The following is a 17,270-nucleotide window of genomic DNA, read 5'->3' on the forward strand; positions in this document are numbered from 1 at the left end:
GAAAAAAGGAGATATTTCGTAGAAAAATGTCGAATGTAGTTAACGAAGGTGTGAGATATAGTTCAGATACTTTATCTGCCCAACAAAAATTTCATTAATTGCGAGCCTCTTTTATAGTCTTTTCATGCTTAAACTTCTTCATAATTAAAAGTTGAATTGTTGATTTTTTTTTTTCCAAATAATTACCTGTAACATATTATATCATTAATATATTTGAAGTTTTTTTATTATTATTTTTGATGAATGGTTAAATAATTAGTCATTGTCTGCTACTATGATTTTTTTTAGTATCTTGATTCACCAAGAATATTGAGTCTCACTCAGTACCTTGAGCTGTTGCACAGAGAAAGACTGGCGACCAAGGATCACACGACGCTTCTCATTAATTGCTATGCCAAATTAAGAGATACTGAAAAACTCAGTAGTTTTCTATGCGTAAGTCCTTTTTATTACAGTTTGTTACCACGAACTTTTTAATTGTTTTTAAAATCAAATATCTTTGAAAAGACTGCAGTATGAAAAGACGATCAAAAATGCAGTTTTTTTTTTGTAAAAAGTGATTCTATTTTTAAATTTTTTGTTTTTAGATTAAAAAAGGCATTAGAACTTTAATTATCCGTTTAAGTGAGCCCTCTCGCGAAATTCTAGGACCACTGGGTCGATACAATCACCCTTTGTAAAAAAAGAATGGCAGATAAAAACACATCCGTGATCTTTCTTCTGGCAAAAAATACCAAATTCCACATTTTTGCAGATATGAGCATTAAACCTCTACAATATGGTTCTCTAATACGCTGAAACTGATGGTGTGATTTTCATTAAGATTGTATGACTTTTTAAGGGTGTTTTCCCCTTTTTTCGAAAATAGGGCAAATTTTCCCAGGCTTGTGATGAGTAGGACTAAACTTGATGATACTTAAATATTTAAAATCAGCATAAAAATACAATTCTTTTGATGTATCTATTGATATTAAAATTCCGTTTTTTTAGAGTTTTGGTTACTATTGAGATGAGTCGCTCTTACTATACAGTTCATTACCACGAACTGGTTGACCAAGCTCGATCTTTACTATGAGTTCGGTATGTACTGTTAGGTTTCTAGCTACTGCTGCAGCCCGAATACTGTGAAATCACAAACAGAAAAATTGGTACAGTAAGAGATCGCCCTGGCAAGAACCTACGATTATGACGTCATTGAACAGGATTGGCTATAAAAATGCAGTTTTTAGCGGTAACATTGATTTTTTTAAATAATTTGTTTTTATTACAAAAGCTTTTTAACCCCAATAATTTTCTTTAACACAAGCCATTGAATAACTCTCTACGATGTTCTAGTGCCAAACTATCTGTTGAAAAGATAAAATAAAAAGATGCCGTCTATGCAAAATATCGTCAAATAAAGATGCCGTTTATCAGGCAGCTAAGTTAGTCCAATATATGCAATGGTACCGCTGCATAATTGTCCTTTACTATGTTTCAGCTTTATCCGATGATCAAGCCTTTATGTAAATATATAATTAGCTTTATCGGATAAGATGAGGTGGCCGAATGGTTAAGGCGTTGGAATGCTAATCCAATATGTTCTGCACATGTGGGTTCGAATCCCACCCTTGTCGATTTTGTCTATAATCAGACTTTTTAAGAAAGCTGCTATTCCTTCAGAAATTTCTGAACGCATGCGTGAATTAAGATCACAGTGGGGCTACACAGGAGCTGAAACGTAGTATCCTCAAAACAGATGAAACATTCATAAGCCAAAACTATATAATCGGCACTATACAATAAGACGAGGCGGCCGAGGGGCAAAGACGTTGGACTGCTAATCCAAGGAGGACTTTTTATTATAATATTTAGTTTAATATTTAGCTAATTATATATAATTAGCTTTATCGAATAAGACGAGGTGGCCGAATGGTTAAGGCGTTGGACTGCTAATCTAATGTGTTCTGCACGTGTGGGTTCGAATCCCACCCTTGTCGATTTTGTCTATAATCAGATTTTTTATGAAAAGCTGCTACTCCTTCAGAAATTTCTGAACGCTTGCGTATACAGGCGCATGTATACCCTATACAGGAACTGAAACGTAGCATTCTCAAAACAGATGAAACAATCATAAGCAAAAACTATATAATTGGCTCTACGGATATAAGATGCTGATCCAAGGAGGCCTATTTATTATAATATTTAGCTAATTATATATAATTAGCTTGGTTAAGGCCTGGGTTTGCCAATCCAATGTGTTGTGCACTTTTGGGTTCGAATCCCACCCTTGTCGATTTTGTTTATACTCAGATTTTTTACGAAAAGCTGTTATGCCTTCAGAAATTACTGAACGCTTGCGTATACAGGCGCATGTATATCCTATACAGGAACTGAAACGTAGCATTCTCAAAACAGATGAAACATTCATAAGCAAAAACTATATAATTGGCTCTACGGATATAAGATGCTGATCCAAGGAGGCCTTCATATTATAATATTTAGCTAATTATATATAATTAGCTTGGTTAAGGCGTTGGTTTGCCAATCCAATGTGTTGTGCACTTTGGATTTTGAGTTAGATTTAAGTCCTTCGAAAGTATTATGTTGCGTCCTATATAGGCCGCCGAGTTCGGCTGCTAAACAATTTGTAGAAAAGTTCGATGAACTTAGCTCGCTGATGACCCAAAGAAAGTGTAAGTTAATGATGTTGGGTGATTTTAATATTGATATTAGTAATGTACATGGGGATATGAATTCAAAGCTTTCGAATAATGTTGCCGCTGACTTTGTAACGATGTGTATGTTCGCGGGTTTGCTTCCAACATGCCGGATCCCGACGACAATCACAGAGTCGTCAGCGTCATTAATTGACAATATTTTCACAAATTTCGAGACACTGGGTTGTAACGTTATAGTTGAAGATACTTCTGACCATTTTATGATCCTGTGCGACCTTGAAACGGGTCCCTCCCCTAAACCCTCTTCATTGAGGTCAAGAAGACTGGACGCTGCTTCGATTTATAAACTGAAAAGTTTACTGTCCCAATTCGACCGGTCTCTCTGCTTAGAATGTGACGACGTGGAATACTTCATCAACCAGTTTGAAATAGTACTTAATAAGGCATGTCCTTTATCAAGCCGGCAAGGTAGGCGTTATATTAAACCAAAGAAACCATGGATTACAGCTGCTGTTCTGTCCTCTATCCATACCAAAAATAACCTCTTCAGGAAATTCATGGCAGATCCTACACATGAAAATCAGGCCAAATTTCGCCAGTACAGGATTTTTCTGACAAAGCTACTGTGATAAGCAATGCAGTTGTACAATCTTCATGAATTTAAAAATGCTGAAGGGTCCCCAAACAAGACATGGTTGATTATTAATAAATGCCCTGGGAAAAAGAAAATGGAAAGCTCTCTGGAAGAGACATTATTACTAAAAGACAAGAAAATTGTTAAAGGAAAGCGAAATGTTGTTGGTGTCCTAAATGAGCACTTCGCAAATATTGGTCACTGAACATCACTTGAGGCGCCAACTCGAAGTTTATCCGATTCAGCATATTCTGCTTACATGCCGCCTCCATCGGATTGCTCTCTTTTCCTAACGCTAATTTCAGCAGATGAATTACTGCAAGTTATATACCAACTGAAGAATGGGTCGTCGGAAGCTACAGATGGCTCGTCGACCAGCCTATTAAAACAGATATTGCCTGATGTTACCGAATATTTATTTCATGTTATCAACTTATGTTTTTCAAGTAGACGTTTCCCAGCCTGCTTAAAGCCTGCACGTGTTTTAGCCCTGCATAAGGGTGATGACGTGAAAGATCCAACAAACTACAGGCCAATCTAGATCCTATCTTCATTCGCAAAAGTAATTGAACGATGTCGTTACAACCGCATATTGAAGTTTTTTGATAAGAGGGGATGTTTTAATGACCTTCAGTTTGGGTTTAGGAAGGGTCATAGCTCTGAACATGCGATTCTGACACTCACACAGTTTATACACGACACTTTGGATAAAAAAGAAATTCCAGCTACTATATTTATAGATATAAAAAAGCGTTCGATACTATTTGTCATACAATTTTGCTTCGTAAACTGGAAAATTATGGTATACGGGGACCTACAAATTCTCTGATTGACTCATATTTAACTGGGCGTAGTCAGTTTGTGGATGGTGGAAATGCTACCTCTTCACTACTTGGTATCACTGGTCAAGTCGGCGTTCCTCAAGGGTCCGTACTTGGACCTCTACTCTTTCTTATTTATGTTAACGACATTAACCGGGCGCTGGAAGATCTCGGGCTAAATATCCTATTCGCTGATGATACGGCCTGCACAGTGAGCGGTGCTGATGAAATGTCGCTTAAAGAAGAATATGTTGGCAGCTTTCGAGAGGATAGAAACTTGGTTTAGTGCAAATAAATTATCTGTTAATATGCCAAAAACCAAGTTCATAATTTTCTTTCGTACTGACCAGTCATTACCTGAACTTAGTAGACTACCCATTGGTGAATATACTTATTTAAAGCGTGTATCTACTATGAGATATTTAGGTGTGCTAGTTGATCAAAATAGGAGTTGGAAAGAATACATTGCTAAATTGCGAATGAAGTTTGGAAGGAATATTGGAATATTGCGGCATTTGAATTTTATTCTACCTTTTTATACAATGAGATTGGTATATTTTACCCTTATCTATTCTTATCTGATTTATTGTCCCCTGATTTTTCTGAATACATTTAAACTCATATAAAACCACCTCAAAGGCAGCAAAATAAAGCACTGCGTATTCTGAAAACTTTCATTCCCTCCCCAATATCCCTACCATCAAAATCGCCAAATAAAAGTATATATTTTTTTCCTTAATATATTACCAGTGGAATTATTATTATCTTTTCATGGATTGATGTTTTGTGTTAAGTATTTTGCTAAAATTCTACCGAAAATTTTCTATGCTATGGATCTCTTTAATCAACGTGAGCACGTTTATGGAACGAGGGGATCTTCTAAGTATGTTGAACCCTGAGCTTGCACTGAGAGATCGAGGTTCTCACTCAGGCACTGCATAACCAAACTTTGGAATGTGCATGGGTCGGGTCTTAATATTAGTCTTTCTGTTGGTACACTGCGGGGTCATTTAAAAAATCTTTTACTAACCCTTTGATCATTTTATTTAATTTCATTTTTTTTTTAATTTTTTTTTAATTCAGTTATGGTCTTCCCGCTGGCACATTCTATTGGTAGGGTTTCCCCACGGCTTCACTTCACTGTTTTTGGTGTTTTGTTTTAGTTTGTTCTCCATTTGGCTGCTGGCTTGGGGTGATGCTTGGCAAGTCTTACATTTTTCTTTCTTTTTATCTATTTACAAAAGAGTGTGATTATGTATAAATGCGGTTACATATTATGTTTTTTTTGTTTTTATTTGTTATTGGTTGCCTGGTAATACGAGCTAGACTCTCAGCCGGGCATACCCATATTGTAGTTGTATTTAGTTTGTAAATAAAAGAGCCTGAACCTGAACCTGGGTTCGAATCCCACCCTTGTCGATTTTGTTTATACTCAGATTTTTTACGAAAAGCTGCTATTCCTTCAGAAATTACTGAACGCATGCGTGAATTAAGATCACAAAACAGATAAAAGCCATTGGCTTTTTCTTAATTGGAATAGTAAGAGACGACCAGGCTACATCTTACGATTGTAAAAGTCAAGGGACGGTAAGTTTCCTATATAGGGGGTTCCAGACAAGGCGGTTCTAACAGTGTGCTTCGTTTTTGATCTGATTCTAGTTTTAGGAGTTATGGGCTATTTTATTTTTTACTAAGGGGCGAGGTCGTCTCTGACTAGGTTGCTAGCTACCACTGCAACCCGAATTGCTAGCTACCGCTGCAACCTAGATTTGTGCATAATCATCATCAAAACAAGGGCCTGTAGTGGTATCCTTTATGTAACAATACGATTGGCTATAGTTCCTTCATTACTATAAAAATCACAAACAGGAAAAAGCCTATGGCTTTTTCTTATTTCGAATAGTAAGAGACAAATTTCAGAGAATCAGAAAGCTAACTAAATCCGATACGTGCCATGTCTTTTTCTTTACTAGGTTTCAGCCATCCCCAAAGCCTTGATACCGATGAAACTTATGTAATCCCTTTTTATGATCTACTAGACTGATCCTTTCTATAATTGCCTATACATGTTAATATAGGCAAGAGTTCGTTCTTTATTATACTATGGGTTACAGTTCGTTCCTTATTGTAATTTTTCTTCTTTTAAATAGTAAGAGACGAACCTCAAACGATCAAGTAGCTAACTAAGTCCAATGCATGCAATAACTTTTTATTCCAATGATCGTCTTTTAATGTAACATATCAGTTACTACGGGAGAGAGATCGTTCTTTACTGTAAAAATTTTACTATACAGGGGTTTCGAACAAGGCGGTTCTAATGGTGTACTTTTTGTTTTGATCTGACTCCTTTGTTAGGAACTATGGGTTTTTATATTTCTTAACATTGGACGTGATCGTCTCTTACTAGGTTGCTAGCTACCGCTGCAACCCGGATTTTCTATTCACGTCATAGCTCTAATATAAAACTATGATGAAATTCATTATTTATCTAGTAGGGTTTCAGACAAGGTAGTTCTAATGATGTACTTTTGTTTTGATCTGACTCTATTTTTAGGAGTTTTTGGTTTTTATATTTCTTAGCCTTGGACTGATCGTCTCTTACTAGGTTGCTAGCTACTGCTGCAACCCAAATTCACATATATATTTATGAGAGGCAGCCTCTTCGGAGGCGTGGGTTCAAATCTTACCGCTGGTATACGATTATGTTTGAAAGACTGCAGTGTGAAAAGACATCAAAAATGCAGTTTTTGGTGGAATAATTTATTCTCTCTCAGAAATAATTTATTTTAGTTATTATAGATTTGTAACCCAATTAATGTCCTTTAAAATGAGCTATTGAACAACTCTCTACGATGTTCCAGTGCCAAGCTATCTCTGGAAACAAAAGAAAAAAGAAAAAAAAAATATCCCGTTTAGGCAGAATGTTGTAGTAGCTGCCACTTTTCTTGATTTTCAAGCCAATATATTTCCCTTGCTGTTCAAGCCAAGGGACAGAAAGTTTACTATACAGGGGTTTCGGATAAGGTGGTTCTAATGGTGGACTTTTTGCTTTGATCTGAATTCTTTTTTTAAGAGCTATGGGTTTTTATATTTCTTAACATTGGACGTGATCGTCTCTTACTAGGTTGCTAGCTACCGCTGCAACCCGGATAGCCACCAGTCTCTTCGGAGGCGTGGGTCCAAATCTTACCGCTGGTATACAATTATGATTTATGTACAAAAATCAAATGTCTTTGAAAAGACTGCAGCATGAAAAGACATCAAAAATGCAGTTTTTGGTGGAAAAATTTATTCTCTTTTAGAAATAATTTATTCTAGTTACTAAAGATTTTTAACCAAATTAATTTCCTTTAAAATGAGCTATTGAACAACTCTCTACGATGTTCCAGTGCCAATCTATCTGTGGAAAAGAAACAAAAAAAAATATGCCGTTTGTGGAGAATAACGTGGTTAAAGTCAATTTTCTTGATTTTCAAGCCAATGTATTTCCCTTGCTGTTCAAGCCAAATGACAGAAAGGTTTCTATACAGGGGTTTCGGACAAGGCGGTTCTAATGGTGTACTTTTTGTTTTGATCTGACTCCTTTTTTAGGAGCTATGGGTTTTTATTTTTCTTAACATTGGACGTGATCGTCTCTTACTAGGTTGCTAGCTACCGCTGCAACCCGGATCTCTTACTAGGTTGCTAGCTACCGCTGCAACCCGGAAAACAACTTTTCAAAAGATGCTTCTCTAGTATTATCTTGTCAAAAGATAAGTGTATGTTGCATCATCATGCATATAATGTGGTCCTTTAATTTAACTGTATTGTAATACTAGGCTGCTAGCTACCGCTGCAACCTGGATATGGGACGTGATCGTCTCTTATTAGGTTGCTTGCTACCGCTGCAACCCGGATACAAGCTTACATTACAGTTAAGTTGCCTATACAAGTTATTATAGGCAAGAGTTCGTTCTTTAGTATACTACCCCTGCAACCCCGATTAATTTTCTTTAAAATGAGCCATTGAACAACTCTCTACGATGTTCCAGTGCCAAGCTATCTGTGGAAAAGAAAGAAGAAAGAAAAAAATATGCCGTTTAGGCAGAATGTTGTAGTAGCCGCCACTTTTCTTGATTTTCAAGCCAATATATTTCCCTTGCTGTTCAAGCCAAATGACGGAAAGTTTCCTCTATAGGGGTTTCGGACAAGGCGGTTCTAATGGTGTACTTTTTGTTTTGATCTGACTTTTTTTAGGAGTTATGGGTTTTTATATTTCTTAACATTGGAAGTGATCGTCTCTTACTAGGTTGCTAGCTACCGCTGCAACCCCGATAGTTTTTAGTGGAAAAATTTATTCTCTTTTAGAAATAATTTATTTTAGTTACAAAAGATTTTAACCCAATTAATTTACTTTAAAATGAGCCATTGAACAACTCTACGATTTTCTAGTGCCAAGCTATCTGTGGAAAAGAAAGAAAGAAATAAAGTATGCCGTTTAGGCAGAATGTTGTAGTAGCCGCCACTTTTCTTGATTTTAAAGCCAATATATTTCCCTTGCTGTTCAAGCCAAGGGACAGAAATTTTCCTATATAGGGGTTTCGGACCAGGCGGTTCTAATGGTGTACCTTTTGTTCTGATCTAACTCTTTTTTTTGGAGTTGTAGGTTTTTAAGGTTGCTAGCAACCGCTGCCACCCGGATCCTTCAAAATGAGCCATTAAACATTTCTCTGTGATACTTTTATAGTTCGCTAGCCCCTGTGAAAAAAATATAATCTCGTATGACATAATATATACCAAAGACCTCCTTTTCTTTTCCCTGTTGCATCAGTTACTATGAGATAGACTTCGGTCCTTACTATAAAAATATTTAAAAATGGAGCTCGCTTTTGTTACCAACTAGCTAAAATAATGAATATAATAAGAACGAACCAGAAGGTTCAGTTCCTTTGGGCTTGAGTTCATTCTTTACTATAAAATCTTACCACTGGTATACGATTATGATTTCTGTACAAAAATCAAATATCTTTGAAAAGACTGCAGTATAAAAAGACATCAAAAAGGCAGTTTTTAGCGGAAAAATTTATTCTCTTTTGGAAGTAATTTATTTTAGTTACAAAAGATTTTTAACCCAGTTAATGTCTTTTAAAATGAGACATTGAACAACTCTCTACGATGTTCCAGTGCCAAGCTATCTGTGGAAAAGAAAGAAGAAAAAAGAAAAAAATATGCCGTTTGTGGAGAATAATGTGGTTAAAGTAAATTTTCTTGATTTTCAAGCCAATATATTTTCTTTGTTATTCAAACCAAAGGACGGTAAGTTTCCGGACGGGGTTTCGGACAAGTCAGTTCTAATGGTGTATTTTTTGTTTTGATCTGACTCTTTTTTTAGAAGTTAGGAGTTTTTATATTTCTTAACATTGGACGTGATCGTCTCTTACTAGGTTGCTAGCTACCGCTGCAACCCGAATGGGTTCAAATCTTACCGCTGGTATACGATTATGATTTATTTACAAAAATCAAATATCTTTGAAAAGACTGCTGTATGAAACGACATCAAAAATGCAGTTTTTAGTGGAAAAATTTATTCTCTTTTAGAAATAATTTATTTTAGTTATAAAAGATTTTTAACCCAATTAATTTCCTTTAAAATGAGCCATTGAACAATTCTCTACAATGTTCCAGTGCCAAGCTGTCTTTGGAAAAGAAAGAAGAAAAAAGAAAAAAATATGCTGTTTGTGGAGAATAACGTGGTTAAAGTCAATTTTCTTGAATTTCAAGCCAATATATTTTCTTTGTTATTCAAGCCAAAGGACGGTAAGTTTCCTGTATAGTTGTTTCGGACAAGACGGTTCTAATGGTGTACTTTTTGTTTTGATCTGACTCTTTTTTTAGGAGTTAGGGGTTTTTATATTTCTTAACATTGGACGTGATCGACTCTTACTAGGTTGCTAGCTACCGCTGCAACCCAGATTACAAACAGGAATAAGCCTACGGCTTTTTCTTCCTTGAAATAGTAAGGGACGAACCTCAAAGAATCAGGCAGTTAACGAGTCCTGCATATGTCATGTAACCTAACAAAAAATAAACTAATTTTTAAATTTTAAGGTATTTTTCTAGTGTGAATAAAAAAATTAAAACTATTGCTCAGATACCATATATATTTTTGCAGTTTACATAATAACTTTAGCGATCCTAAACTGAGCATAAAAATAAAATAAACATTTCTTGTCGAAAGATAAACGTGGATAAATATTGAATTCACTTATTACTTCATATATGGTTATACGAGAAAAATCAATCCCTTTGTATCTTTTCAACATATTGTAAACAGTAACCTTTTCAATGTGATTATAATAACTTTATACTCGTTCTCTATTATTACAAAAACTACAAAATTCCACATTTTTGCAGATCGGAGCTTGAAACCTATACAGTAAGGTTTTCTGATACGCTGAATCTGATAGTGTGATTTTCGTTAAGATTCTAGGACTTTTAAGGGTTGTTTTCCCATTTTTTCGAAAATAAGGCAAATTTTCTCAGGCTCGTAGCTTTTGGTGGGTAAGAGTAAACTTAATGAAATTTCTATGTTTTAGAGTCAGTATAAAAATTCAATTCTTTTGATATATCTACTGAAACTAAAATTCCGTTTTTTAGAGTTTCGGTTACTATTGAGACTCTTATTATACAGTTCGCGAACTGTTTGAAAATTATTTTTAAAACATAATCAGAAGAAATTAATTAGCTAATTTGACAATATTTAGGTTACTACGGGCAAGAGTTCGTTCCTTACTATAATGACAAGGCTGCTAGCTACCGCTGCAACCCAGATGATTACAAGCAGGAAAAAGCTTACGGCTTTTCTTCTTTGAAATAATAAGAGACGAACCTAAAACGATCAAGTAGCTAACTAAATCCAATGTCTGCAATGGTTTTCCAATGATCGTCTTTTAATGCAGCTAGTACACAATTGGTTTTAGATATTATTAACACGATGAAATTATATCTGATGAAACTTATATGTTCTGCATTTATTATGAACCATATCGATCCTTTATGTAACTTCTCTTACTAGGTTGCTAGCTACTGCTGCAACCCGGAATTATATCTGATGAAACTTACATGCTCTGCATTTATTATGAACCGTATCGATCCTTTATGTAACGATGTTCCAGTGCCAAGTTATCTGTGGAAAAGAAAACAAAAGAAAAAAGATGCCGTTTAGGCAGAATGCTGTAGTTGCTACCACTTTTTTTGATTTTCAAGGCAATACATTTCCCTTGCTGTTCAAGCCAAGGGACAGAAAGTTTCCTATACAGGTATTTCGGACAAGGCGGTTCTAATGGTGTACTTTTTGTTTTGATCTAACTCTTTTTTTAGGAGCTATGGGTTTTTATTTTTCTTAACATTGGACGTGAACGTCTCTTACTAGGTTGCTAGTTACCGCTGCAACCCGGATTGCTAGCTACCGCTGCCACCCGGATAAACTTTACTGTAAAATGAGTCATAAATTATAATCTTATTTTAATTATAATTACTATGGGCGGGAAGTTTGTTCTCTACTGTAATTGTCGAAAGATAAACGTTTAAGAAAATTCCATTCATTTATCGCGTCATATATGGATATACGAAAAAAAATAATCCCTTTGTATCTTTTCAACACGTTATAAACAGTAAACTTATCAATGCGATTATATTTACTTTATATTCACTCTTTATTATAATTTTAGTTGTTCCTGTATATTTCAATTACTATTGGCTAGAGTTCGTTCTTTACTGTAAATGATCTGATTCCTTTTTAGGAGCTATGGGTTTTTATATTTCTTAACATTGAACATGATCGTCTCTTACTAGGTTGCTAGCTACCGCTGCAACCCGGATTATTTTATAATAATAATTATTTTTGTTAATTACAAAAGGTTTCCATATACAGAAATTTTCTTTAAAATGAGCCATTGGACAGCTCTTTATTATGACCAATAACTGTTTGATTTAATACTTCAGTTACTATAGGTTACAGTTCGTTCCTTATTGTAAATTAAAAGACTGCAGTATGAAAAGACATCAAAAATGCAGTTTTTAATGGAACATTTATTCTCTTTTAGAAATAATTTATTTTAGTTAGAAAAGATTTTTAACCCAATTAATTTCCTTTAAAAATTAGCCATTGAACAACTCTCTACGATGTTCCAGTGCCAAGCTATCTGTGGAAAAGAAAAAAGAAAGAAAAAAAAAATATGCCGCTTAGGCAGAATGTTGTAGTAGCTGCCACTTTTCTTGATTTTCAAGCCAATATATTTCCCTTACTGTTCAAGCCAAGGAACAGAAAGTCTCCTATACAGGGGTTTCGGACAAGGCGGTTCTAATGGTGTACTTTGTTTTGATCTGACTCCTTTGTTAGGAACTATGGGTTTTTATATTTCTTAACATTGGACGTGATCGTCTCTTACTAGGTTGCTAGCTACCGCTGCAACCCGGATTATTTGAAAACAAATACGTTTTCTAAAGAGTTAAAGAGGCTGAGTCACAAGTTCGAACCTTAAAACGTACAGGGATTAGGAGGTACAGTTGGGGGGGCTGCCGCCCCCAAAACCCTCCCGCTTTTGCAGCCTCTTTTGTTAAGATTTTTGTTTTTGGAGGTCCCCCCCCCTCCACCCCCGCTTTTTCCCTTGCAACACGAACGAAGTCTGCTTGAATTTTTTACCGTAAGAACATCCTATTGCATTTTTTTGATTAGAAACAGTACTGAGCCTCTTTGCTGGATTTTTTACAGGGGATTTTTCCCTAACCGAAAACAAGCTATAATGTGATGAACTTGGTACGACCAACTGATTGCAGGCTACAGGACTTAAAAAACCTTAACAAAAGAGCCTGCAAAAGCGGGGGGTTTGGGGGGCGGCAGCCCCCCAACTGTACCTCCTAATCCATGTACGTTTTAAGGTTCGAACTTGTGACTCAGCCTCTTTAACTCTTTAGAAAACGTAGTTTTTTTTCAAATAATTTCTGCACGTTTTTGTACATTTTATTACTTATTATTGCTTGACTAACTGTTAGCTGATCTTGTCAGCAGTTAAAGTTGGGGGGCTGCCGCCCCCCAAAACCCACCGCTTTTGAAGATTCTTTTGTTAAGGCTTTTAATTCCGGAATACTCAAATCAAATGCACAGTAAGATTTTCTTTTTTCAACTTTTCTTCGAGCATGCGGGTATACTGCATGTTATCAAAGCAGTGGAGACTTACCTGTAAGCTGAAGGCCGACTGTGATATTCTTCTGGAGACGCCTGTTGAGCCGAAGGATTTAATAAATTGGATTTAAAAAAGAAACTGAGTTTCTTTTTTAAACTTTAAATTTAAGAAATACTACTTTAAATTCAATATATAAAAAAATTACTCTGAGGGGGAATCGAACCCGGGTCTTCCGCATGAAAGACAGTAATGGTGACCACTATACCATCAGAGACTTATTAAATTATTTTTAGTCTCTGAAATCTATTTTCGACGCAAGCAAATAGAAAGTAAGATTTTCGTTTTTCGACAAAAAAAAACTTCTGGGAAAGAGCTGGAATTTTTGGAAGCTTGCAGTCGGTCTTGTCAGGTTAAGAGAATTATTTTGATCTAATTTAATAATGAAATACTATGCTTTTAGGAATTTCAAAAATTAACATGGGCTCTTATAGGAAAACGAGGTTTTTCGTAAATGTAAATTCGGGGGAGAATTTTTTCGTTCTGAAAATATCAAAAGGCCCTAACAGTTCGAATTTCGCTTCGAATGAGTCCTCATTCACCCGGATTCGTTGCCAACTGTGGCCTGTAGGCGTGTTAGGTAAAAAAAAAATAACTTGATATTTGGTTTTTGGCAAACAGGGAAGGAGTGTTCGATAAAAATTAATCCCTTTGTATCTTTTCAACACGTTATAAACAGTAAACTTATCATTGCGATTATATTTACTTTATATTCATTCTTTATTATAATTTTATTTGTTCCTGTATATTTCAATTACTATTGGCTAGAGTTCGTTCTTTACTGTAAATGATCTGACTCCTTTTTTAGGAGCTATGGGTTTTTATATTTCTTAACATTGAACGTGATCGTCTCTTACTAGCTTGCTAGCTACCACTGCAACCCGGATTATTTTATAATAATAATTATTTTTGTTAATTACAAAAGGTTTCTATATACAGAAATTTTCTTTAAAATGAGCCATTGGACAGCTCTTTATTATGACCAATAACTGATTGATTTAATACATCAGTTACTATGGGTTACAGTTCGTTCCTTATTGTAAGTGAAACGACTGCAGTATGAAAAGACATCAAAAATGCAGTTTTTAGTGGAAAAATTTATTCTTTTTTAGAAAATTTATTTTAGTTACAAAAGATTTTTAACCCAATTAATTTCCTTTAAAATGAGCCATTGAACAACTCTCTACGATGTTGCAGTGCCAAGCTATCTGTGGAAAAGAAAAAAGAGAGAAAAAAAATATGCCGTTTAAGCAGAATGTTGTAGTTTTTTTTCAAATAATCTCTGCACGTTTTTGTACAGTTTATTACTTATTATTGCTTGACTAACTGTTAGCTGATCTTGTAAGAAATTAAAGTTGGGGGGCTGCCGCCCCCAAACCTCCCACTTTTGAAGATTCTTTTGCTAAGCCTTTTAATTCCTGAATACTCAAATCAAAGACACAGCAAGATTTTCTTTTTTCAACTTTTCTTCGAGCATGCGGGTATACTGCATGTTATCAAAGCAGTGGAGACTTACCTGTAAGGCCGACTGTGATATTCTTCTGGAGACGCCTGTTGAGCCGAAGGACTTAATAGATTGGATTTAAAAAAGAAACTGAGTTTCTTTTTTAAACTTTAAATTTAAGAGATACTACTTTAAATTCAATATATAAAAAATTTACTCTGACGGGGAATCGAACCCGGGTCTTCCGCATTAAAGACAGGAATGTTGACCACTATACCATCAGAGACTTGTTAAATTATTTTTAGTCTCTCAAATCTATTTTCGACGCAAGCAAAATAGAAAGTAAGATTTTCGTTTTTCGACAAAAAAAACTTCTGGGAAAGAGCTTGAATTTTGGAACCTTGCAGTCGGTCTTGTCAGGTTAAGAGGACTATTTTGATCTAATTTAATAATGAAATACTATGCTTTTAGGAATTTCAAAAATTAACATGGGCTCTTATAGGAAAACGAGGTTTTTCGTAAATGTAAATTCGGGGGATAATTTTTTCGCTCTGAAAATATCAAAAGGCCCGAAAAGTTCGAATTTCGCTTCGAATGAGTCCTCATTCACCCGGTTTCGTTGTCAACTGTGGCCTGTAGGCGTGTCAGATAAAAAAAAAATAACTTTATATTTTGTTTTTGGAAAACAGGGAAGGAGTGATCGGATTGAGCTGAAATTTTGAGGATAAGCTCCCAGGCCCTAGGAAAGCTTATCCTCTAAATTTCAGCCAGATCGGACAACGTTAAAGGGGGGCTGTGGTGGGAAAAAATTAACATGGGCTCTTATAGGAAAACGAGGTTTTTCGTAAATGTAAATTCGGGGGATAATTTTTTTCGGTCTGAAAATCTCCCACTCCCTAACAGATCGAATTCCAGTTCGAATGAGTCCTCATTCACTCGGATCCGTTGCCAACTGTGGCCTGTAGGCGTGTCAGATAAAAAAAAAAATTGATGAACATTAAGTGGCTATATTTGGTTTTTGGAAAATCGGGAAGGAGTGATCGGATTGAGCTGCAATCAATCTTTAACATTAAATGTTCTTTACTTTACTATAATAACGCTGGTATACGAATATGATTTATGTACAAAAATCAAATATCTTTGAAAAGACTGCAGTATGAAAAGACATCAAAAATGCAGATTTTAGTGGAAAAATTTATTCTCTTTTAGAAATAATTTATTTTAGTTACAAAAGATTTTTAACCCAATTAATTTCCTTTAAAATGAGCCATTGAACAATTCTCTACGATATTCCAGTACCAAGCTATCTGTGGAAAAGAAAAAAAGAAAAAAGAAAAAAATATTCCGTTTAGGCAGAATGTTTTAGTAGCTGCCACTTTTCTTGATTTTCAAGCCAATATATTTCCGTTGCTGTTCAAGCCAAGGGACAGAAAGTTTCCTATATAGGGGTTTTGGACAAGGCGGTTCTAATGGTGTACTTTTTGTTTTGATCTGACTCTTTTTTTAGGAGCTATGGGTTTTTATATTTCTTAACATTGGACGTGATCGTCTCTTACTAGGTTGCTAGCTACCGCTGCAACCCGGATACACAACTAGTATTGCTCAACTGCAATTAAAAGAGACATTTTTATGTTTTGTTGACTTTTGGTGACTGAAGAAAAGGAGAGAAAGAATGAGCAAAACTCTCTGTATTGAGGAATTCAATGTTTGTTTAGTTTCTAGATTGAAACTCAAGTCTAATAAGGAACCGAGAGGGAGAGAGAATTTCGGCACTCTGTCCTGCCTATTTTTGGTTGAAAAATATTACTCTTAGGTAGAAACAGTTATTATAGGAACCCTAAATTAGTTAAACAGACGTTTTTATCCTGAGATGCGAACTAAAACCAAAATTCAAAAGCTCAAGTTAAATATGAATTAAATAGAAACGGTTTAAGTCAATTATGATTTATTTAAACTCATACCGATAACCACATAAAAAAAACCTACACGCATACATTTTCGTTCATTCGTACACTTACCGCACTTGTGCACAAATAAATATTTACCTTATCAAAAATTCTGGGAGTAAGCACTTTATAGATTTTTGTTGTTGTAAAGCTGACTAGTCTTACTGGAAGTTAACACAGATTTCAGACCCAAGTGGATTTTTTCTTCTCGGCTTCCCATCTTAGGCAAGTAATTCTTGTGCCACAACCTTAATGAGGAGGTAGTGAAGCGCTGATTAGTGTGGAGGAGGATGTTGCAGGACTTAGTTGACCTCAGGTGACTGAGCTGTAATAAGCTGTCAGTTGTAGCAGTGGTTGTAGTAGTAGAATCATCAATATCTAAATAAAAAGCTGCAGTGTAAGATTTTTTTTTTATTTTTCTCCGTTAGTTATGCCATTGGCTTAACCAATTTATATTTTACCAATATATTTTTACTATATTTAACACTATATTTAAGGCTGAATATTGTTTAAAACTACATATTTAAGGCTGAATATAGTTTAA

At 35.2% G+C, this 17,270-nt stretch overlaps 1 protein-coding gene and 2 non-coding genes across 3 annotated transcripts in view; all 3 read left to right on the forward strand.

The window, feature by feature from the left end:
• The window catches only part of Vps11 (vacuolar protein sorting 11), a 99,734-nt gene that overhangs the window by 44,050 nt on the left and 38,414 nt on the right, over nt 1-17,270 (forward strand). The window contains exon 9 of the mRNA XM_089092989.1: nt 289-435. Within this exon, the coding sequence (XP_088949115.1) occupies nt 289-435 (147 nt within the window). The remainder of the gene's footprint in view (nt 1-288; nt 436-17,270) is intronic.
• TRNAS-GCU (transfer RNA serine (anticodon GCU)) lies at nt 1,535-1,616 on the forward strand. The gene has a single exon. It is a non-coding gene; the product is annotated as a tRNA-Ser (tRNA).
• Nucleotides 1,898-1,979, forward strand: TRNAS-GCU (transfer RNA serine (anticodon GCU)). The gene has a single exon. It is a non-coding gene; the product is annotated as a tRNA-Ser (tRNA).

Source organism: Artemia sp. Qi Xiang Cuo, chromosome 8, assembly GCF_049724085.1.
Source record: "Artemia sp. Qi Xiang Cuo chromosome 8, ASM4972408v1, whole genome shotgun sequence".
Lineage (NCBI taxonomy): Eukaryota > Metazoa > Arthropoda > Branchiopoda > Anostraca > Artemiidae > Artemia > Artemia sp. Qi Xiang Cuo.